The sequence below is a fragment of the Marmota marmota genome, unplaced genomic scaffold (genome assembly GCF_001458135.2).
Source record: "Marmota marmota marmota unplaced genomic scaffold, marMar, whole genome shotgun sequence".
In the NCBI taxonomy this organism is placed as follows: Eukaryota; Metazoa; Chordata; class Mammalia; order Rodentia; family Sciuridae; genus Marmota; species Marmota marmota.
In genome coordinates this window covers 14,489,036-14,510,112 of record NW_026000101.1, presented here as the reverse complement: position 1 = coordinate 14,510,112, position 21,077 = coordinate 14,489,036, and the positions used below count along the sequence as shown (strand labels likewise).

Genomic DNA, 21,077 nt, shown 5'->3' with positions numbered 1-21,077 from the left:
GAGGCAGGGACATGTTAGACAGCCCCACCATCAACCCCACAGTCTTTCACTGACCCTGGCACACAGTGTCCCCTTTCCTAGAAGGGAAGCCTGTCTCAGCCACTGCTTCCCTCCTGTCCTCACATGTCCCTGCCTCCCCCACCCTTCCCTGGAGGCCAAGTGTCGGGGAAGAGCCTCTGCCTGCCCAGATATCCTCAGCCTATGGCAGTCCCGCTCTGGTCTTCCTTTAGCCACTCTTGCAGAGGTCCCCTGGGAATTTCTGTCAACTCTTCTGGGTGATCCTTTGGCAGCTACTCTCTCCTCAGAAACCCCTGGTCTCTGGGCGACCCTCCCTGGTTGCTCCCACTCTTCCCATGAGTCAGGGCTCTTCCTGCCACCAGGGCCAATTCCTCTGGATACTCTTCAAGGATAACTGAGGCCAGGCTCAGTTGAACTGATGAGTCACAGAGCCGGGATGTCCCATCTTCCTCAAACCTCACAGCAGGTGCTTGAAAACTGGGCCAGAGAAGGCCAGTCCACCGGGTTGCTCATTCAGCCTGGCAGGGCCCCAGGTTGGGTGGAGACCAACCCACGGTAGGGGGAACCACTAGTGCAAGCCAAGCCCCAAGTCTCCAGGGCAGGAGGCTGAGAAGCCAGAGTTGACAGCAGCTCTTAGGTCCTGTAGGCTCTTATGAGGCTGCTCTGGGCCCCGGACATTGGACTAAAAAGACGAAAAGATCCCTCTTCTTCAGGGTTGGCCTGGGCCCCCATCAGCTGCAGCCCAGGCAGGCCCCACGGTTTTCCTCCCTGCCCGGGTCTGAATGAAGACCAGTGCGAAGATGGCTGGAAAATACTGAACCCATGGAGACCCCCAGGGGTAGCAGGGGTCACCAAGAACTTCAGGATCTCTGTGGTGCCTGCCCTGTAGATGGTACATTTAGGAATTTTTATTCCAAAGCTAATGTCACATCCAATCCTATTCTCCAGCTGAGCAGGTTTGTCCAGCTCTCTCCTCAGGCCCAAGCCCGGGGGCCATGGGGTCATGGGGGTCAGTTCTAGAATACAGGATAAGGATTACTCCAGCTGGCCCAAAGGACGGGCTGCTCAAGGAGAAAACGATGCATGCCGGGAGGTTGCTTGGGCCACTCACACCCCTGCTGACCCCAGTTTTCCCATGTGGAAAATGGCTCAGGTCCACCACCCACCCTTGTACCACCAGAGCTGAAGTAGGCTCTGGGTGGGACCCAGGTTCCCATGTAGAGTCCGACAACGTCTGCTGGCCAAAGATACTTGGCACTTCTCAAGGAACTCTGGAATCAGGGTGGGCGCGGGCCATTGTCGCTGCCTGGGCTCCCTCTGGGGAGTCCCCCATGTGCCAGAGTTGTCCTGGGAGGGATCTGGCAGCGCCTACTCCTCCCCTCTGCTTGTCTCTCAGGGAAAAGGAAATAGCCAGGAAGGAAAAAGTGCAAGAGAACGAGGGAGCCATGGCTGCCCGAGAGGTGCAGGGCCTCATGGACACCATCGGTGAGTCCCCATTCACCTGGAGGGCAAGAGAGAGTCCCTGGGCAGGGGGCGGCTCCTGGGAGCCCCTCTCTGGAAGCCCCTGGTGATCGCACTGTGGTCCTCTGCTCTGTCACCCAGAGGATATTCCCTGAGCATCTTCCCCAAGAGTTCTCCCTGGCTCTGGTGCGCACTTGCTGAGGAAAATCTGGGCTAAAGGAGGCACCTTGCTTGCTGTGATTTCATGGTAGCATGCCCCAAGACCCATTTTCTTCCTCCCTACTCCATTGTTTTAATTTGACTCTATCTCAATATAGAAGCCCTTTGTCTTTGTGATTAAAAAAGTAACAGATGCTCACTGTAACAAAAAAAAAAAAAAAAGGAGGGAGATAAAGCAAAAAGTAAAACTGCCCTTCCACAATAGCACCCCTTCCTTAGCCAGGAGAGCTCTCTGTCCTGTTAGCCCATGCAGCATCTGCCTTCCCAGGTAGATACAGGGCAGAGTGGAGCATGGAGTAGGAGTTCAGAAGGTCCAAGTCCAGATCCCTGCTCAGCCCTTTACCCCCCCCATGCCTGAGTCTCCTGACTTGCAAATGGAGCCTAGTAATAGGACTTACCTCCTGGCTTCACCCCGAATAGTAATCCAGTTAGATCAATGCCTGCTGTGTGGATGGTGCTCTTTGCATGTTTGGTATTATTATCTGTACAGACAATCCCTGATTTACTGTGGTTTACTTACAATGTTTCAATTTCTAGACGCTCAAAAGCACACCCATACAACCATTCCGTTTTTCACTTTCAGGACAGATTTCAATAAATTAACTGAGATATTCAACACTTTGTCAAAAAAAGGCTTTGTATTAGATGATTTCACCCAAGGCTAAGATAAAATGTTCTGAGCACATTTAAGGTAGGCCAGGTTAAGTCATGATGTTTAGTATGCTAGGTGTTTTAAATGCATCATTGACCTGGAATATTTTCAACGTATGATAGGTTTCTCAGGATATAACCCCATTGAAATTTATAAAAACATCTTATATGTATTTGTGTCTTTAAAACTTAAAAAAAAAATGGAACCTTACCATTTGGGAACTTGGCCAGATTATTTATTTATTTATTCATTTATCTATCTATCTATTTAGTGGTGCAGGGATCAAACCCAGGGCCTCACGCCTGCTAGGCCAGCACTCTACCACTGAGCCACACCCCCGCCCCCAGGAAGCCTGAGACCTTGTTCCCTGAAGCATTCATGGATCCCCTTCATCTTTCTTCTTGCTTAAGCCTCAGCCGCACTGCTGGGCTGGCTTTGGGGTCCACCTTCTGAACCCAAGCCTGGCAGTGCAGGTGCTCAGTCTGCCTAGGAGCGCTTCCCTCTCTCTGGAGCTCGGAGGCAGTCTCCTCACCTCTGTTGTGGCTCCACAGTTTCTAAGGAGACCAGCACCATCACCCTTCAAAGGCGACAGGCACAGAAAAAGAGGAACTATGAGAACGCTCTGGCCAACTTTCAGGAGGAGATTGCAGAAATCACCAGGGTAAGACCCGGCACCCCCTCTTCTCTTCTGTTCCAGTGGCATTTCCTAGGCAGATTTGACCTCCCTCCCCCTCCCCAGCTGGGAGGTCTTCAGTGGCTCAGCAAGACACAGAAGTAGATGGACTCATAGTGGCCATGGGTGAGTGACTTGGTAGGAGTGCCTGTTGTGAGCTCTCAACTCTTGGAAAAATCCCCACTACTCCATTTTAAAGTAAAAGAGAGCTTGCATTACATAGCACATAAGGAACCAAATTGGAACTGCTCTCCAGGTCTGTGTTCATTTAGACCAGTTGATGAGAGACCTGATTGGTGTGCCCCCACTGACAGCCCACCGCTGCTCGCCCCTGATACACTTCCACTCTGGGCTCTGTTCCTCTCCAGACCACACTGGTGCCTGGAATGTTCCTGAAATGATCCCAGCCTTTGCCCCCCCCCCCTTTTTTGGGTAGTACCAGGGATTGAACTCAAGAGCACTCGACCACTTAGCCACATCCCCAGCCCTATTTTGCATTTTATTTAAAGACAGGGTCTCACTGAGTTGCTTAGCACCTCACTTTTGCTGAGGTTGGCTTTGAACTCACATTCCTCCTGCCTCAGCCTCCCTAGCTGCTGGGATTACAGGCCTGTACCACCATGCCTGACACCTTTGCTCTTCTGATTCCTCTCTGAGCCCTGGGTTTCCACTCACTCCCATCTCCCTGAGTCTTCTCTGATTCATGTTACCCTATCCTGAATTCTGAATACTGACTGTCCCCAAAACACAAAAAACAGGCTCCCTCTTTCAGTCATCTTTTTCACTGATGTGATTAAAAGACCCACAATTTTAGGGGAGGAAAAGTTTATTTAAGAGCTCATAGTTTCAGAGGTCTTAGTCCATTAAAGGGCGGCTCCTTTCCTTGTTGGCTCAAGGTGAGGCAGGATATCATGGTGGAAGAGTGTGGCAGAGGAAAGCAGCTCACATGATGATCAGAAGCAGAGAGACTCCACTCTCCAGATACAAAATATATATATACCCCACAGCCACATCCTCAATGAACACCTCCTCCAGCCACCCCCCACCTGCCTCCGGTCACCACTCAGTTAATCCCATCAGGGATCGATTCACTGATTAGGTTAAGGCTATAACCAATTTCTCCTTCAAACTTTCTTGCATTATCTCACACGTGAGCTTTTGAGGAACACCACACCTCAACCATGACACCCCACCAGCCATGTTCTCAGAACATCCCACCTCGATGCCAGCGCTGCTTTCACCATGTGCTCCATGAGCCTTGGTTTCCTTGCCTGAAGTAAATTTGGCATTCTTTCATTTGGTCCTTCCTCAGTTCATGTTTGTTAAGTGCCAGCCTTGGGCCAGGCCTGATGTCAGCACCCACCTCACCAGCCGTGATGAGAATGTGGGCTGAGCACTGGCAGAGCGCCTGGTGAACAGCGTGGTGCCGTAGTCCTGTGTGCATGAGTTAATTATAACCCCCAACTCCTCAGGACCAGGCAGTCATGATCATTTGTGAGATGAGACTGTGCTTGGCATGGCACCCCCATTACAAGAAGCGCCCTTTCATCCCTGGGGGATGTTGATGCTGTCACCCTCCTGGCCTGTTGCAGGAAATGGAACCTCCGATCTTAGAGACAGGGAAACTGTTTTTGAACAAGCTGTCCCAGTCTGACAAAAACATCAACCATCTCTTCAAAAAGATAGAAAACAACAGCAGCCTTGAGGACTACACCATGCAAGTAGGGGTCCCTTTGTAGCTGGGTCTCCCCCCTGCCCCACTCTGCAGCTCCCAGCCTGACTCAGCTCCTTGTGCAGACCCTGTTGGAACTGTGGGATGAGGTGGCCCACGTGTTCGTGCTCCAGAAACAGGAGATTAAGGCACTGGACGAAGCGCTGCTGTCCCTCGAGGTCTCCAGAGGCGATAAGGTAAGTTGGCAGCAAATAGGCTCCTTGGTGACACTCACTTGCAGGGTTTAAGGGCCCTCCTTCCCTTTTCTGTTAGTGCTCAGGGAAGTGGGAGTCACTAACTGGCACCTTGTCCTCCCCAGCTGAAGAGTGTGTTGAAGAAATATGTGGAAATCATAGAGAAAACGTCCTACCTCATGCAGCCCGACGTGTACAGGCTCATAGATAAGGAGGCCACGGTGAGTGGGTTTCCCAGGTGGAAACCAGCCCATGAGAGAAGGATTAGGACCCCAGCTCCCCAAGCTTTGTGTCTCAGGAGTGGTGGGGCTCTCATCTGTGACATTTCCAAGTAATGCAGGTGGGCTGCTTGCGATGGGAATTGAGGCTCTGTGATTGTAAGCACTTTCATGGAAACCTTTGCGAAGTACATTTTCTGTTTCCCTACCATCTTAAAGCAGGCACGCCTAACATGGGCCATGATTTCGAGCTCTGAAGATTCTAGCTGGCACTTTCTGGGCCGAGTTTGAGCCACAGTGTGCAGTGGCATGGGGGCCACACTATAGAGTCATCATCTTGGGATGTCGTGGTCCCAAAGCCATCTCCACCCTCGGGAGCAACCCCAACCTGCTGTTTGGTTTTTCTAGCTGTCACCTGTCCTCTTACCACCAGCAGTGTCTGTTGCTCAACCATGCCTACCTCTTAACTCTGGCCCCTCACCCCCAGCAGCCTCAGCTGCTGCCCTTGGTGGTGGAAAATAAGCAATTCAGGGTTGTTCGCGGTGTCTCCAAAGTCAGAGAAAAGCCCAAGGTCTCTTCTTCTTGCTGACCAGAGGTACATTTTGCTACTATGGGTCTCCTGGGCTTTCCAGATAACAGCCTCCAGGCAGCACAGCATCCTGAAGAGAGCCCATGTTCAGAATCACAGATGGGTCCAGCCTGGCTCCTATCTCTGGTGCCCTGGACAAAGCACAAGAGGAAGGGACACAGACTTCCCTCTCCACTGCCCATTGTGGAAGCTCTTGAAATGGCTCAGACCCTGTGCCCAAAAGATCCTCATCCATAAAATGGGCATAATGTTACTTAATGCCAGGACTTTGGGGATAATTACTTTGGATGATGCAGGAGAGTTCAGTGGTGGTAGCTTTCTTTGATAAGTGAGCAGCTCCTAAATTTTAGATACTATGTGCGTCAGGAGAGTTGGAGTCTTCAGTGTCCAGATCATGCATGAGTTCCACTTTCCTGTGCTTATTCTTCTCACTGTAACAGCCAGTGTCCGCTGCTTGCTCTGTATGCATTTATTTCATCTAATTTCACAAAATCCCCGTGTTGTAAATAGCTCTATCCCCACAGCTAAACTGCAGGCCTAGGGATGAGCTCCACCAAAAAGCAGCCATGGCTTTTGCCCATTGAGCCTGGTAGAGCCTCACCTCCCTAGAAGGCTTTGGGAAATGTGTGGCAGCATCTGGGACTCTACTTGTGCCTGGGAAGAACGGGGGAAGCTACTCTCATTTGAGGGATAGGGCTGCCAAAGGGCAGAAGAGTGCCACATAGTGAAGGCTTGTCCCTACTCCCGTGCCAAGGCACTCAAGTGAGAGTCACTTGGAGAATCACCAAAGAACGTCTGACTCCTGCTTCAGTGGGTCCCTGTTCTCAAAGCAGCCACACGTGGCTTGTTCCTGATGGCAAGAGCACTCTGCTTTTGGAACAAATTTGTAAAACGCAGTGACCACTTACAGCCCACTAGAGCACCCACTCCTTCCACCTTCTTTAACAACCAACCCAATGTGTTCTGAAAGCTGGGTTGAAGTTCATGGTTAAGGCTTCAAGGAAGATCCCTGTCACTGTCTGTGGCTGCTTCCTTGCCTGCTGACACCTTGGTGGTACTCAGACCCGCCCTACCCCACTCAGGCCTGGCCTGCACCTCCCCAGTCCCCTCCCACCTCTCCCTGTCCCTTTAACTGAGACTTGCTCTGACCTGAAGCGTTCCATCCCACCCTTGCCTTGCCTGCCTGGGACCACAGGTCATGAACTATGCCCTGCTGGGCAACCAGAGGGCCATCGCCCAACTGTCCCTGAACCTGATGGAGGCCACCCTGCAGAAGGAGCTTGACAGTCGCTACCGCTGGCAGTGCCTGGTGGACACCTGGAAGGCTCTCAAGAAGGAGACCCTGATGGAGAGCTTCAGGTTGGCAATGCCAGCGCTGCCCGCTGTTCTTCCCCAGCTCACAGGGGCCCACAGGCTGGCGGCAGCTCCCGCCCATTTCGTCATTGTTCAGAAGTGCTTCTCAAAAAGTTAAGAGTAAAGATCCCGCCCCACAGTGAGGAGCACAGCTCATACCTGGGCACAGTTTCTCCCAGACATTTTTAGACCCATGTAGCATACGCAGCTTTAGAGCTTACTTTCTTGTGAACATTATTTTGCGAGCATTTTCTGAGCTCAGCACGAATTGTTGGAAAACATTCGCCCGATTTCTGTACACTTCCCAATTTTCCTTATTATTCACAACTTGGGATACTGGGCTTGGGACAGAGATGGGCAGGGACTTGCCCAAGGTCACAGAGCAGGTGGCAGCAGTCAGGATTCCCAACAGACAAGCTTGTTGATCCTATGCTGTTGGTGGCAGAACTTCAGTGGTATCCCTGCCCGCCTTTCTCCTCCCGCTGACTTCCTCCACTCCTCAGTGTCCCAGAGGGGAGGCTGAGGTGGGCAGAGAAGGGCAGGGTGCTGGGCTCTGAGTGTTCTTGCCATGAGTCTCTTCCCTTCTCACTCCTGGCCTCCCCTCCTCTCTCTCCTCTCCATGGTGCCAACCTGTCTGGCTGCCCAGAGAGTTCATGGCCAGTGAGGATATCCAGTCTCCTCCGGTGGTGAAGAAAGAGCTGGAGGAAATGCTGACCGCCCAGGAGGTCCTGCAGCAAAAGCGGCTGAAGCACCTCTGCACCATCTGGTAGAGCCTGGAGGGAGGGGTCACTTGGAAAGGCACCTTTAGGTGTCCTGTGGGGAGATAGTATGTCCTTAGCCTGTCCCCTGCAGGTCCTCCAGAACAGGCCATTTCCTGGTTCTCTGGTACTGACGCTGGATACTCAGACTCATGGCAAGAGTGAACACAGCTCATTTGCTGCAGAAAGCAGCTCTGGGTGGCCATGCCAAAGAGCTTGACGCGAGGCAGTGTCCAGGAGTGAGGGAGGAGCAGGGCATGCAGGCCTGGGGAGCCAGGGTAATTGGTTGGACCTTGACCTGAGGCAGTTTGGAATCCTGGGTCAGAAGAGTCTTACACTGGAGGCCCTGGAAGTCAGTGAAGAGACTACAGCCATCAGATAGGGACCCATTAGAGGCTGTGGACACTCCCTCCAGATGTGGATCCACCAACTCTGATCCAATAATAAAGCTGTTCAGCCCACTGAATGTTCTAGATCCTAGAAGCCCACTATCCAGAAGCAAGATGGAACTTGCAGGGTCCTGCAGAGTGGAGACTTTGATGTGGGGAAAAGGTTCCCCCGCTCCTGGGCTCTTCAGTCATCCCTCCTGCTCTGGTAGTCATGGAACACAAGTTCTTCTAGTCTCCTCTCCCTAGCTCCTAAGTTTCCTAGGAAGTAAATGACTTTAGGACCGCACTGGGCTTGAGCCAGAGGATTTCCTCCAGGAAGATGGCTCCTGCCCCACGTGCAGCTACATTTTGATCCGGGTATAAAGTCGATAAGGTGGATACAAATCCCAGAGGCAGCAAAAGTGATTGTGTTGTTTCCTATAATTTAACTTAGTTCTGATTCTGAGCCCTGGTTCTTTAAGTTAGGGAAAACTTGGTTTGGGGTCCCATCCCTTGAATTCTAGAATCTCGGGCAGTTCCAGGGCTAGTGTTGGGGTGAATGGTCCTTGGCCCAGATCCACCCAGATGCTGCTGGGCCCCTCCTGCCTCCAGACAGTTAGATTTTGCTGTTTCCTGAGCCCTCATGCTCGGGCAGCTTTTCTCTCCAGGGCCTTGGGTCTTGAGGCTGTCCCCACATTGCCACCAGGTTGCCATTGCCAGGCACCCTTCAGCCCTGCTGTGCCTGCACTTGCCCCCACCCTTTTCTGTTGAGTGGAGAAGACAGCTGGTTCCCAGCACAATCCTTGTCCCCCAGGCTCACACCCCTCAAACACTTGTCCCATGCGTGGGCTCTCCTAAGAACTTAGGCATTCAAAAACAAAATCCAGGGGGATTTCCAGGCTGCTTTCCCCTCAGACCTGCCAAGCCTCTCCCACAGGCTGCAATTGTGGGGCTGTCTGGCTACCTGTCTGGAGGGCAGAGATGGGGCCCAACACACGGGGGAAGAAGCATCCGTGGACACTCCGGGCTGCAGCTCAGGGGCACTGTGTAATGGCCATGTCTGCAGGTGGAACTGGGCCATTTGACCTCACCTGCAAGGAGTGGGGGCAACTCTGTAAATCAGATGCAGTGTGGGTGGTGGCAGGACCAAGTGGGTCCTTCACAGTGAGGGTACATAGACAAGTGAGGTCAGGACATGATTCAAGTGTCCAGAAGTGTGAACAGCGAATGCCAGGCTTGAGCACACAAGTCTAAAGAAAGTGGCAAAGCCTTTATCACAGAATCTCAGTGAACATCAGCAGGGAAGGCTTGGTTTGTGGTCCATCTGTGCACGGGGGACTTGAAAGTAAACTGTAGATGACCCCTGTGCCCCCTACAGAAGTTGTCCCAAGGAACTGCCTTGTAGGCAGCATGGAGAGTCCCAAACCCTATCCCAACCCATAGCTGCAGGCCCTTCCTCCAGAGTTCCCCATAGCCTGGGGTGGGGTGGTCCTCACCGCTGCACACACAGCCCTGGGGGAGGCATGTGGCCCTGATGACAGAGCGGGGGACATCTAGCTGAGATTCTCCAGGGTCTCCAGAGGGAGTTATCCAAAGGCCTGGGGGGAGCCCCATGGATTTTCTTGGCCCCAATAAAATACATGTGCATATTATTTAGAAATAATCATTCAAAAAAATAAAATTTGTATTTTGGAGTCATGTTAGCTTAACAGAAAAGTTACAATGACAGCGCACAGGATTTCTAATCCTTACTCACCAAGTTTCCCCTAAAGTTGTCACCACAGCAACAGAGGGCAAAGAGGGGTACAGCCTTTCCTCAGCCTCTTCCTGTTCTGTTTGCTGACCATCCCATTAGCCAAAGCCAATCCAGACAGGCCCAGATTCCGGGGCTGCAGAAGGAGGCTCCACCTCCCAAGGGGAGGAGCCAACAACATGGTGGGTGGGAGGGGGGTTCAATCTGCCGCATTGGCTTTAGACTTTACAGGAGGATTCACAGTTTTTTTAGATGGTTTCCTACTGTTGAGTATGAAGATTTTTTAGAAAAATCATTATTATAGGTTTTTATAGGTACTACTGTTTTTAATTGATGCAAAACTTAAGGCTTAATCTTAATGCATAAACCTTGTAGGTTTTTATATTGTTAACCCACATTAGGTTCCTAGAGGCAGGCTTCCTTGGTCAAGTCATGTGAACAGTTGTTTTTTTTTTTTTTTTTTCCCTCACTGGGAAAATTCAACTTCATTTTCTAAGAAAGAAACTCATATTAACATTGAAAGACCTTTGTGTAAGTTAGGTTTTGGGTACCAGGAAGTCCCCAGCAGGTCCTTTGTCCCTTCAGTATTCAGTTGATAATACATCTTTCAAAGACACTACCCATTGTGGCAGAAAGCCTTTTAGTGTGCAGGGCTGACTTGTCCTACCTTCCCTCCCCAGTAACCTCCTGCCCCCAAATTACAACATGGCTCAGCTGACTGAGTGGCATTCTTCTCTCAACGCCCTGAACCAGGACCTCGGTGAGTGAAGTTTGTAGGAATCTCTCAGATCTCTCCGGAGCTCTCTTCAACTAGTGGCTTTTTACTCTGTTCATCTAGTGGCTTTGTCGTAGCTCTACCAGTCAGTCATTAATCTGAGAGGAAGTGGGTGGCACCTCCATCCTGGGAAGGAGGGAAGGGAATAGTGTACTCTGATGACCAGAAAGCCCCCTCCACCCCTCCCAGGACCTTCTGGACTCACTGCTCCGCCCACAGCCTCCATGCGCCACTCTGACCCCTGGCCTCTGATCCAAACATGGAGAATAGAGATAGCTCCCATGACCACCTCTGACAGCAGCTCCTGGGAGTGTGAGGGCTTGCATTAGAAAGTGAGGCTAACGGCCAGCACTGCTCCATCCCAACTGTGTGACCTTCAGGAAGTCCAGGCCTCCTGTGTCCTCACGGTCCTCCTCTGTAAAATGGGAATTTTAAGAGGAATAATAATGGCCCTTCCCTACTGGGGCTGACATCCAGTCGAGATTGGGTTCCTGGCAGACCCAGAGGGTACTCAGTCATAAAGGGAATGTTCTAAAATGCTCTAGAACAAGGGTCACCACACTACAGCCCAAGGGCAGGCTGCCTGTTTCTTAATAAGTTTCACTGGGACACAGTCATGCTCTTTGGTCAGCTTGCTGTGTCTGACTGCTTTTGTGCTGTGACAGCAGAAACCTCAGAACGGCAGCAATAAAACTATTTACCCTCTAGTCATTTGTGGAAAAAGTTTGTCAAGCCTCACTGTAGATGATCTATAATAATTTGACCATTTCCTTTGAGGCTCACAGCAGCCCAGTGAGGTCAGTGGCGTCATTGTCCTCCAGTGATAGAGAAGGACTCTCTCGGTCACATGCATTCAGAACACATAGACATGAGCTCCTTATGTGAGGTTCTTATCCTAGGAACTCTGTGAGGACAGAGATACCAGCCCCTGATCTGAATTGGGACCACCTGCCAATCTGCACCTAAATCAGCTTTACAGAGGAGGCCTTTGCTGCAGGGAGCTGCCTCCTGTGCAGAGGGGACTCTTCATTTCCCTCTTCCTCCTGGAAGAATGACTGACCTATTTTGTTTTCTGCACGTGGAGACAACTACCACATGGACCGCATGATGCGGATCCGCTTGCTGTACGAGAAGAGCTGGCAGGAGTGCCTGGCCTGTGTGCAGAAATGCAAGGTGGGCACCTCTTTCTGCAGACCTGGGAAGAGGAACTACATGTGCTGATGCTGGGGCCTGATGTGTCCCTCCTTAGCCTTCTCATCCCTCCCCCACACCCTTCAGCCTTGATCTAGGCTCTTGTTCCTTCCTCCCAGTCCCAGGTACCCACTCACCTCTGAGCATTCTGATGCTGTTCCCTCTGCCTGAACTCCCCACCTGCCCCTGCCATCCCTTAGGGCTTAGCTTGGTGCCATCTTCTCCAGGAAGCCCATGTAAGCTGGAGTTGTGAACTTTCAGGCCACCTCCTGCTTTACCCTCGACCGCGTCCCTAGTAGCACAAGATCTGTTCATTATTGGAGGTTGCACCTTGCGGGTTATTGCAATGTCCCTCTCATAAGAGAGTGCTGCCCCGTCTTTTCCCAGGCCACGCATACTTCACAATAAGGTGAGACAGTGAGTTCACTCCCCAATCTCTTCAGGCCAGTGACTGGTTTTCTGAGGTAGGGGAAATATTTCGCAAAAATATCCCCTTTTTGAGTATCCTTTTATGCAACAGAATTTATTCCAAGCAGAGGAGAAAGAAAGAAGTTTAAACTAGAATCAGATAATAAAAAAGAACAATGGTCATTGAAGTTTGCATTTCGATGCCAACAACTCCAGGGAACCAATACCTAAAGAATTTGAAAACATACGTTCTATTGTGAGAGGAACTGTATTTCTCCTTGGAATTTCCATGTTTAAATGCTTTAAATAATCTAAATAGTAATCAATGGATAAGAAACAACAACAACAAAAATCCCCATCTTCCCTCCTTGGTAAGTTTAGGTGAAAAAAAAAGCTTAGTTATTTTGTAGAGCACCCAAGCCCTGAGGACCCTACCTGCTGCCCGCTTTGCACCTCTGACAGTTTTTCTCTGTCACCCAACAGAGGGAGCCCACGTCTGATTTGCAGCCCATGGGGCCCCTGTAGGATGCAGTTCTGCCTGGGGGGTCTGCGGCCCTAAGCCAGGCTCACCTTGATCTCCCTCACTCCAGAAGCAGCTGCTGGACTGCAAGTCCTTCACTGAGGAAGAGGCGGAGAGCCTGGTGAACCCGACCTTCTTCCAGATGGTGGGAGAGCTCCAGAGCAAGGTGGAGGGGAAGCTGGAGCTCCTGGATGTGCGTGGCTCACAGGGACGGGGAGGTGGGAAGTGTCGCCCTGGGGCACCAGGCTGTAAGGAGAGTAGAAATCTGGGGACTTCCAACTGTGTGTCCCTGCTATGTCTGTTATAGAAGTCATAGGCCAGAGGCCAGACTCAGGGGTTCCAATCATCCAGGTCCTGCCACTTGCCCCCTAAAACAAGCAAAACTGGTAACAGTGAAAAGCAGGAAAGGAATTTTAATCAATATGGCCACATTGGAAAGGCAAAGTGAGATCGAGTGTCTCGGTTTTGTCTTCTGCTGCTGACATGAGCTTCAGGTTTAAACAGAAAGAATTGGCAGGGGTGAGAGGTAATGCATAATTAAACAGTCAGGTCAGACTATGGTCTGATTGATCATTATCCCAGTTCTGGTTCTGTAAGGTGGCTCTGGAAAGGTCCTTATCACTTGAGGGGACAGTCTCCATTTGCTGCTCAAGATGTTTATTGATCAGACCAGTGATCCTAGAAAGGACAATTGGGTTCCAATGGGATGGGTGCTCCTGCCAAGGGGGGCAGTCTCAGGGCAGGGCGATGTATCTGCAAGGCTCCAGTGGCCCTGGAAGGTGTAGGGCAGTGACAGAAGGATTCTAGGCACCACTCCAGGGGTCTGGATCAGGATGCTGTAAATGTCCCTGCAAATCTTGAATTGGAAAAAATAGGTTAGGTAAGTTTAGGGCTAATAAACTTGTATTACCAGTTTTTAGATGAATATTCCTTAAGTGACTAATATGCCTGCATGCAGAGCTGAGCAGGTCACAAAGTTGAAGTTAATATAGGAGAGAGATGCAAAATGAAGACAGAGATGCCAAGCTTTATCCTGCTTTTAGTTACCCATTGAACATCTGTGGGCCTAAGTGTCACTGCTTTTAGCAAGGACAGCCTCTCTTTCGTCCCTATACATGTCTACTCCCTTGCCCTCCCCAGTCTTTCTCATAGCAGATCTCCTCCACTGGCCACTCCAGAAGTATCCCCTGGCCCCTCACAGCTGCCCCTGACATGGGTGCTGCATAGACTCCAGGAAATGATCTCAGGCCATGAGTGCACCTGAGCCCTTGCTGACCCTGGGGGCTGGGGACTGTGGAGGAGTAAGACATTCCCAGCCCCAAGACACTGACAGTCTTGAGCCGAGGTCAGCACATTTTGTGTGTGTGTGTGAAGAACCAGATGGTGCCTATCTTAGGCTTTGCAGGCCATCAGGTCTGTGTCACAGCTTGTAGCTCCATAGCCCCAAGAGGTACACTACAGACACGAATGAGCATGGCTGTGTTCTAAAAACTTTATTGATGGACACTGGGATTTGAATTTCTTAAAATTCTCACATCATTTTTTCTTTTGTTTTCATTTCTTTTGAACTTTTTCAACCATTTAAAACTGGAAAATCTGTGCTTAGTTCACAGGTCCAAACAAAATAGATGAAGGGTCACACTCAGCATGCAGAAAATAATTTGCCAATCTGTAACCTGGATGGGTACATAAGACATGAATATTATTTTTAAAGTGGGGTTGTTGGTGGTGGTGCATGGGGGTTGAGCAGCAGGTATGGTGTTCAGTGCAGATGAGAACAGTGGTGCCCAGGCCCAGATGGGTATGGCAGGAGGGAGGTACCAGAACTCAGATGTGACCCAGATGTCAAACTTGAAGGATGGTATCCAGACAGTGATATCCAGTCCTTGGAGACATGGAGCTTCATGGACAGGCCTCTTTCTGGTCCTGGGCTAGTCAACCCGTAAGGCGCCTTTTCTGGGTTGTTTCCCTGCAGAAATCCTTCGAGGCCCTGGCCAAGCAGACCGAGTGGCAGAGCTCAGACCTCTTCAGGTATTTCCATGAGGCTGTGCAGCTATGGGAGATGCACCAGAATATGCTGTCAGAGCAGGAGCTGGAACTTGAGAAGAATATGGAGCAGTATCGGGAGAAGCACAACCTGGAAAACCAGGTGCCCCCAAGCCCGGGTAACCTCCAATGGGAATGAGGAATGGGCCACACTGCCCCAGGCCAGGCCAGTAAACTCAGTCAGCATTAAGATGCAAAAAAAGAAAAGAAAAACCCACCACAAACAAAAATGAACTCAAAACAGATCCTAGACCCAAATGCAAACCCTTAAGTTGTAAAATGGATGTGGATGGGGAAATTGAGGCTTACCTGGATCCTAGGACTAGATGGGAGGAACAAGTTTGCAGTTGTGTGATGGGTCTTCAGAACCAAGCCTGTCTGTAAGAGAGTGTGCAAGGGAGAGACAGACACGTAGAATCAGGAATACTCTCTGGATGACTAAAATAAGGCAATGATTAAAATATGATTTCATAAATCACAGTTTACTGTTATACAAAGATATTTTTGTCTGCTCACAGTGTTTGAAGAGGAGGAGAATAATGTGGAGAAACCATTGTGTGAATACACACAATAGACCAGGTTCATTCACTACTTTGTGAGTTCCAAAATTATTAACATCTAGTTGCCCAAGTCAGTGGAAGCAGGCCTCTGAGGGAAGTAAAGTCTAGTTGAAGGTTCTCCAAGGGGTTTCTTGGGAGAAACTTGCTTGACACCAACACAGCCGAGATGGTGGTTTCAAAGCTTCAAGGCCTATGCAGCCTGAGTGCTCACAATGCAGCCCAACTCTTGGGTTATGTGCATTTTGTAGTCCAATAGTTGAGGTCAGCAACTTACATACACAGTCTGATAAGGTGTGATGTTAACTTTCCTGAGGGGTGGGGAGGGCTCCAATTCTCATACATGGTGTCTGATAAGACCTCACATCCTCTCACTGGGGCAAAATACAGCAAAATATATATCATTCACTGTTGCATTCCCGGTGACAGAAACACTCAGGGTCACTCCAGGGGAACTGGGTCATGCAAAACAGCCACACAAGAGACAGAGATACCTTTTCCTTTGGGAGTCCTGTGATGGCTCCTCTGACCTTAAGGGTCTTCAGAAAGAGAGAGAGCCCGCGCATGTGCTGACCCCTTTTATTGAGGAGAAGCCATTCAAATGAGGCAAGGGGTCAGGTTTCAGGGGGCTGAGTCTAGCTTCATGATGTCTGCTGTCAGCAGGTTGACTGACATCTAGGAAGGCCACACCCAAAGGCAGAGCAAGAGAAGGGGACACACAAAGGGCATTTCCATGGAACATTCTATCCCAAACAGGGCAAGGGGGTAATACCACAAAGGAACAGGTGAGCATAGCTCGACCCATGGAGCTGCAGGAAGGCACGCCTACGCATGAAGACACATTTTGTGACATTTTGTGATTTCCAAGATCAGGGCTGCCATCTAGGGCCACTTTGATGTGGCCAGATCACGGGAAGAGACGGACAGAGTCTCAACTGATCAGGGAAGGAAAATGCTGGTCACATAGTGCGACAGCCTCCCACAATTCACATAGCAAATTATGTACACGTTAGGTATCATTTCCAGGCTCTATTACATGGGAATGAAGTATGTGTGTCTGACAGTCTCTCTGACCCCCACAGATCAGTTGGTCCCTACCCCCACTGCCCTCACAGTCTAGGAGGTGGTGGAGTGCAGGGGCTGGGGGACAGAATCAGCAAGTGATCTTGAATATGATGACAAAAAGAGGGAGGAGAAGGCACTTGGGAATGTGTAGCCCAGACCTGACCACACTGGGTGGGGGTGAGGGACATATTCCTGAAGAGTCCCACCTGAACTGGGTCTTAGGGGAAATAAAATGGGCAAGAACATTTCAGGCACAGAGGGGAGGCCAGAAGTCTATAGCAGAGAGACAGAGCAGTAATAGATCTGGTTCCCCTTTTGTGGACAAGAAGTCCTGGTCTTCCCCAGCTGCCTAGACCTCAGTTCCAGGGGCAGGAGTTCTGGATGTCACTTACACTCTGGGAACTCATATTTGCTTCCTCTTGTTTTGGGGAGGCTGCCAGGCCCAGGAGGCCAACCTTGATAAGCTCTTGGACCAACTGAGACAGCAAAACCATGAAGAAGCCTTAAAGTTATACCTGGAAAAGGCCAAAACTTTTCTGAAGAGCATGAAATCGAGGTAGGTTGACCAGAATCCAGAAGACAGGTGGGGATGGCTTGGATTCACATTCAGGTCACAGGCAACCTGAACAGGAGGCTAGGTGTGCCCAGCAAGTTTAAGATAAAAATTATAGTCGTATGCCAGGCCATGGTGATGCGTGCCTATCATCCCAGCAGCTCAGGAGGCTGAGGCAGGAGGATGGCAAGTTCAAAGCCAGCCTCAGCAACTTAGCCAGGCCCTAAGCAACTTGGTGAGACCCTGTCTCAAAATACAAAGTAATGAAAAGGCTGGGGATGTGGCTCAGTGATTAAGCGCCCCTGGGTTCAATCCTGTGGCTCCAGCATTGGAGATCATCATAGTCCTTTGTAGCTCTGCTTGAAGCCAATACAGAAGCTTCTAGGGAGAGTCTTGGAAAGTTTGTGGAGAGAAGTTTCAAGGCAATGCAGTTTAAGGTCAAGACCTTGGGCCCCTTTTTTTAAAAATTTAAACATGCATGCTCTTTGTGAAAGGGAAAAGAAGTCAACGACTACAAACATACGGATTTCTCCCTCATTCCTGCCCAACTTTTCCTTTTAATGGACATATATGTGGATACAGACACATTTTTTAAAATAAAGAATGGATTATATTATGTAAATTGTTGTATAGTTGCAGATAAATTTCAATTTTTAAATGACCACAAAGAACTTATTACTGGGCTGGGGGTGTGGCTCAAGCGGTAGTGCTCTCGCCTGGCATGCGTGTGGCCCGGGTTCGATCCTCCGCACCACATACAAACAAGACGTTGTGTTTGCCAAAAAACTAAAAAATAAATATTAAAAATTCTCTCTCTCTCTCTCTCTCTCTCTCTCTCTCTCTCTTTAAAAAAAAGTTTTTAATAAAAGAACTTATCACTACTGGTACTTTGTAATGATTTAACCATCTCACAATTGATTAGCTCTTTTCAGTTGGTTCTGGTTTGTCAGTACAGTATTACCAGCAGTTTTTGTGAACTTCCTTATATCTTTGTGCTTTTGTACAACTAATTCTGTGTAAGGACTATTCACATAAATGAAATTGCACTCCAGTTGATTTCAGTACTTAGATCCAGAAGTATAACTTTGGGCAAGTCAGTCCCTGCTGAGCTTTGGTCTCCTTACCTGAGAAACATAAAATGCTGGGCCTTGGAATGTTTGAGGACTTGGTGGGATAATGTAGGTCAAGTCTGAGGTCAGAGAGAAGACAGTGGACAAGAAAAGGGGATCCACTTGACAAGCAGAAAACTCATTTATTTTCTATATTTTTCTACAAAGAGCATGTATTCCTTCCCCTTATGATCAGAAACACAGTAAAACAAATCAAGGACTGTTTCTGTGAAAGGGATCCCCGCACACATAACAGCTCTGTGCAGAGCTAATTGCCAGATCACCGCCCACCTTGTTGGGGTCAAGGGCATGGCTCCTGGCTGGGATCAGCCGAGCTCCCCTTAGACTGTGGTCTCACCTTCCTCCCTCCCTCCCTCCCAGGTATGAGTGTTTTCATGGCATCCTGACCAAGGAAGTGATGGAGTATCCAGTGGTCGTACTGAAAGAACTCAACTCCTACAGCTCCACCCTCAGCCAACATTTCTTTGTTCGTGAAATCTTTGAGCAGGTATGGAGAGGGAAACGATACCCCTGGCCTCTCATGAAGAAGCAAAGGGGAGAGGAAGCCTCTCAGTCTGGACTTCCCAATCTTTGGAAGTCATGCCTAACACTGCAGAGTGCAAATCCATGTCTGGACGGCAAAGAGAGAGAGGCGGAAGGCGTCTCTACAGGGACCATCTCTTTCTGAGTTTAAAAGAGGTTGACAGGCTCCTGGGTTGCATGGACTTACAAAGAAAAGGCTAATTTATATGGCAGTCCCAACCTACTCACGCTGACCTCACCAACTCTGCAGACCCAGCTTACTATTCCTAGGTGACCAGGGACACCCTCTCCACCTTCCGCCCTGAATCCTACTGGCTCCCCGCTCACAGCCCTCTCTCTTCCTGCTCCCTGTGCTGGGATTTTCTGTCTCTTGGGTCCCAAACCCATCCCATACTCCCAGTTCACTACCAGGGCAAGGATCCTACCTGCTCTCCACCGAACTCTGTCTCTCCTTCCTCCTGCACTGCCACCTCTTCTCTGAATTCATTTATTCTTAGTTACTATTGAATCCAAGAGTCCAGAACACCCAATCAGAATGTGTTTCCTGAAGGGTGTGTTTTATTCAACTCTGATTTCCCCTTAGCCCTGGGTCTTGCACATAATTTAGGCACAGTAAATGCTGCGGGTAAGCTCATACAGCCCTGGGAGGGGTTGTTTTGAATACTCCAGAGTGGCTCCCCCCCCCCCCATCTCCAGCCAGAGTCCTTCCTGGTCAGAGTGAAGCTAAACTTGGCTGAATGTTTCCCGCAGGTATGGGGTACCCGGCTCTTCTGCAGAAGGGATGGATCCCTGTTCAGATTGCTAACAAATGTTCCCCACGTCACCTGGGTTGAGGCGGAGGCTCAGCCTGTAGGAGGGCAAGTTCATTGTCTGCCCTTTGAGATGTTTCTGTTGCCTGAGTAAAGGTGTGGACACCATTATGATCCCCATTTCACTGGAGAGGACACAGAGCCCACAGGGTTTAAGGCGCTTGACCAAGGCCACTCTGCTTGTAAGGAGCTGGGATTCTAATCCAGACCTGCAAACTCCACAGCTCACACCGTCGTCCATAAAACAGCATGTCCACAGCTTCACCCAGAGTTTGTGAAACAGGAAATGGTAGGTTAACAATGAGACTCCCAGACCACGGAGACCAGGCTTATTCTGTCCGTCTCCGTTCAGCTCCCAGAGCAGATTCTTTCTCCCTTGTTTGCACCCTTCAGCTCACATTTTTCTTCCCCTTTTCTCTAGATCACTACCAAAATATGTCAGAATGAGCTTTTATTTCATTACTTCCCAATGTGCGCTGTAAAGGGTTGTTAGCCTGCATGAAATCAGGGGAAATCTTGTTCCCTGGGTTGGAAACGCCCTCATTACCCCAGTGAATGGAGCTGGTCAAGGCCTGCATCAAACCTTGATGGGGAGGGGGAAAGAAGAATTGCTTTTACTTGAAAGAAAAGTGACACCCTTAGAAGTGGCACTCTGAAGAAAGGCAGTGCTGTTCCTTCAGTGACTCACGTTTTTTCCTTGTAGAACTTGGCTGGGGAAGTCATTTTCAAGTTCAGGAAACCAGGTAACACTTTTACATTTTGAGTCCCTGTGCTCCTGTGGGCTGGGAAACCCAGTCCAGCGACACTGGGTGACCCGTCTCTCCTTGTGCTTTGGTGTCGGACATCAACAGAAAAACACGAACTGTACTTCCTGAAGAAAATGAAGAAACTGAAGAAAAGACACAGGGCCCAAGTGGAAATGTACAGAAGTGAGGAGAGCCTAAGCAGAGGGCCAGTTTCTATGAGGCCTGCAGAGGAGATGGAAGAAGAAAGAGGTCAGGACCGGGAGTCCTCCACAAAGAGTCAGGACCAGGAGTCCTCCACAGAAGAGAGCGGGCTGAGCCAGCAGGACAGATCTGCATCCGGTGACCAGATGTACGAGTCCAGAGAGGACTCTCCGCAAGGATTAGAAGAAATGAAGGTTGACAGGGAGAACTCCTCAAAACCCTCCCTGAACCAGGAAAGTGTGGGGGCCCAAGAAGAGGAGGAGGAGGAAGAGGAGGAAGAGGAGGAAGAGGGAGCAGGGGAGATCGAGGAAGAGGAGGCAAAGGGAAAAGAGGAGGAGGAGAACAAAGAGGAGGAGGCGGCAAAGGAAGAACAAGAGAGATTGTCTGTGTGTGAGGTAGGCCAGCAGCTGGTTCTTTCTTGGGAAGGAGAAACTGCTGAGTTCACTCTGGGTGAACCTCTCATATAGACTGGGGTCCGGTCCCCCTGACCTGGTCTCCATTAGAGGTGCATGTAAATAAGTAGAAAAGTTCTGGGCTGTACAACTATAATGCAATAATAATAATAATAATAATAATAGGTGGGGAGA

The 21,077-nt window shown here is 49.8% G+C and overlaps 1 protein-coding gene and 1 long non-coding RNA gene across 5 annotated transcripts in view; one reads left to right on the top strand and one right to left on the bottom strand.

The window, feature by feature from the left end:
• Ccdc180 (coiled-coil domain containing 180) overlaps positions 1-21,077 on the top strand; it is a 62,462-nt gene that overhangs the window by 4,394 nt on the left and 36,991 nt on the right. For all 3 annotated transcript variants that reach the window (XR_007340687.1, XM_048783327.1, XM_048783328.1), the window contains exons 4-18: positions 1,415-1,503; positions 2,902-3,011; positions 4,616-4,744; positions 4,821-4,931; positions 5,054-5,149; positions 6,931-7,094; positions 7,735-7,854; positions 10,648-10,727; positions 11,827-11,915; positions 12,932-13,054; positions 14,837-15,010; positions 16,970-17,085; positions 18,573-18,699; positions 20,247-20,286; positions 20,395-20,885. Coding sequence is in view for 2 of the 3 variants with exons in the window: in XM_048783327.1 (XP_048639284.1) it covers positions 1,415-1,503; positions 2,902-3,011; positions 4,616-4,744; positions 4,821-4,931; positions 5,054-5,149; positions 6,931-7,094; positions 7,735-7,854; positions 10,648-10,727; positions 11,827-11,915; positions 12,932-13,054; positions 14,837-15,010; positions 16,970-17,085; positions 18,573-18,699; positions 20,247-20,286; positions 20,395-20,885 (2,059 nt within the window). In the remaining variant the exon portion in view is untranslated. The remainder of the gene's footprint in view (positions 1-1,414; positions 1,504-2,901; positions 3,012-4,615; positions 4,745-4,820; positions 4,932-5,053; positions 5,150-6,930; positions 7,095-7,734; positions 7,855-10,647; positions 10,728-11,826; positions 11,916-12,931; positions 13,055-14,836; positions 15,011-16,969; positions 17,086-18,572; positions 18,700-20,246; positions 20,287-20,394; positions 20,886-21,077) is intronic.
• Positions 14,340-20,406, bottom strand: LOC125610687. Of its 2 annotated transcripts, none has more exons than XR_007340688.1 (3): positions 20,232-20,406; positions 15,217-15,285; positions 14,340-14,914 (listed from the first exon to the last, which is right to left on the bottom strand). It is a non-coding gene; the product is annotated as an uncharacterized LOC125610687 (long non-coding RNA). The 2 variants fall into 2 exon arrangements; XR_007340689.1 differs by lacking the exon at positions 20,232-20,406 and adding an exon at positions 16,922-17,044.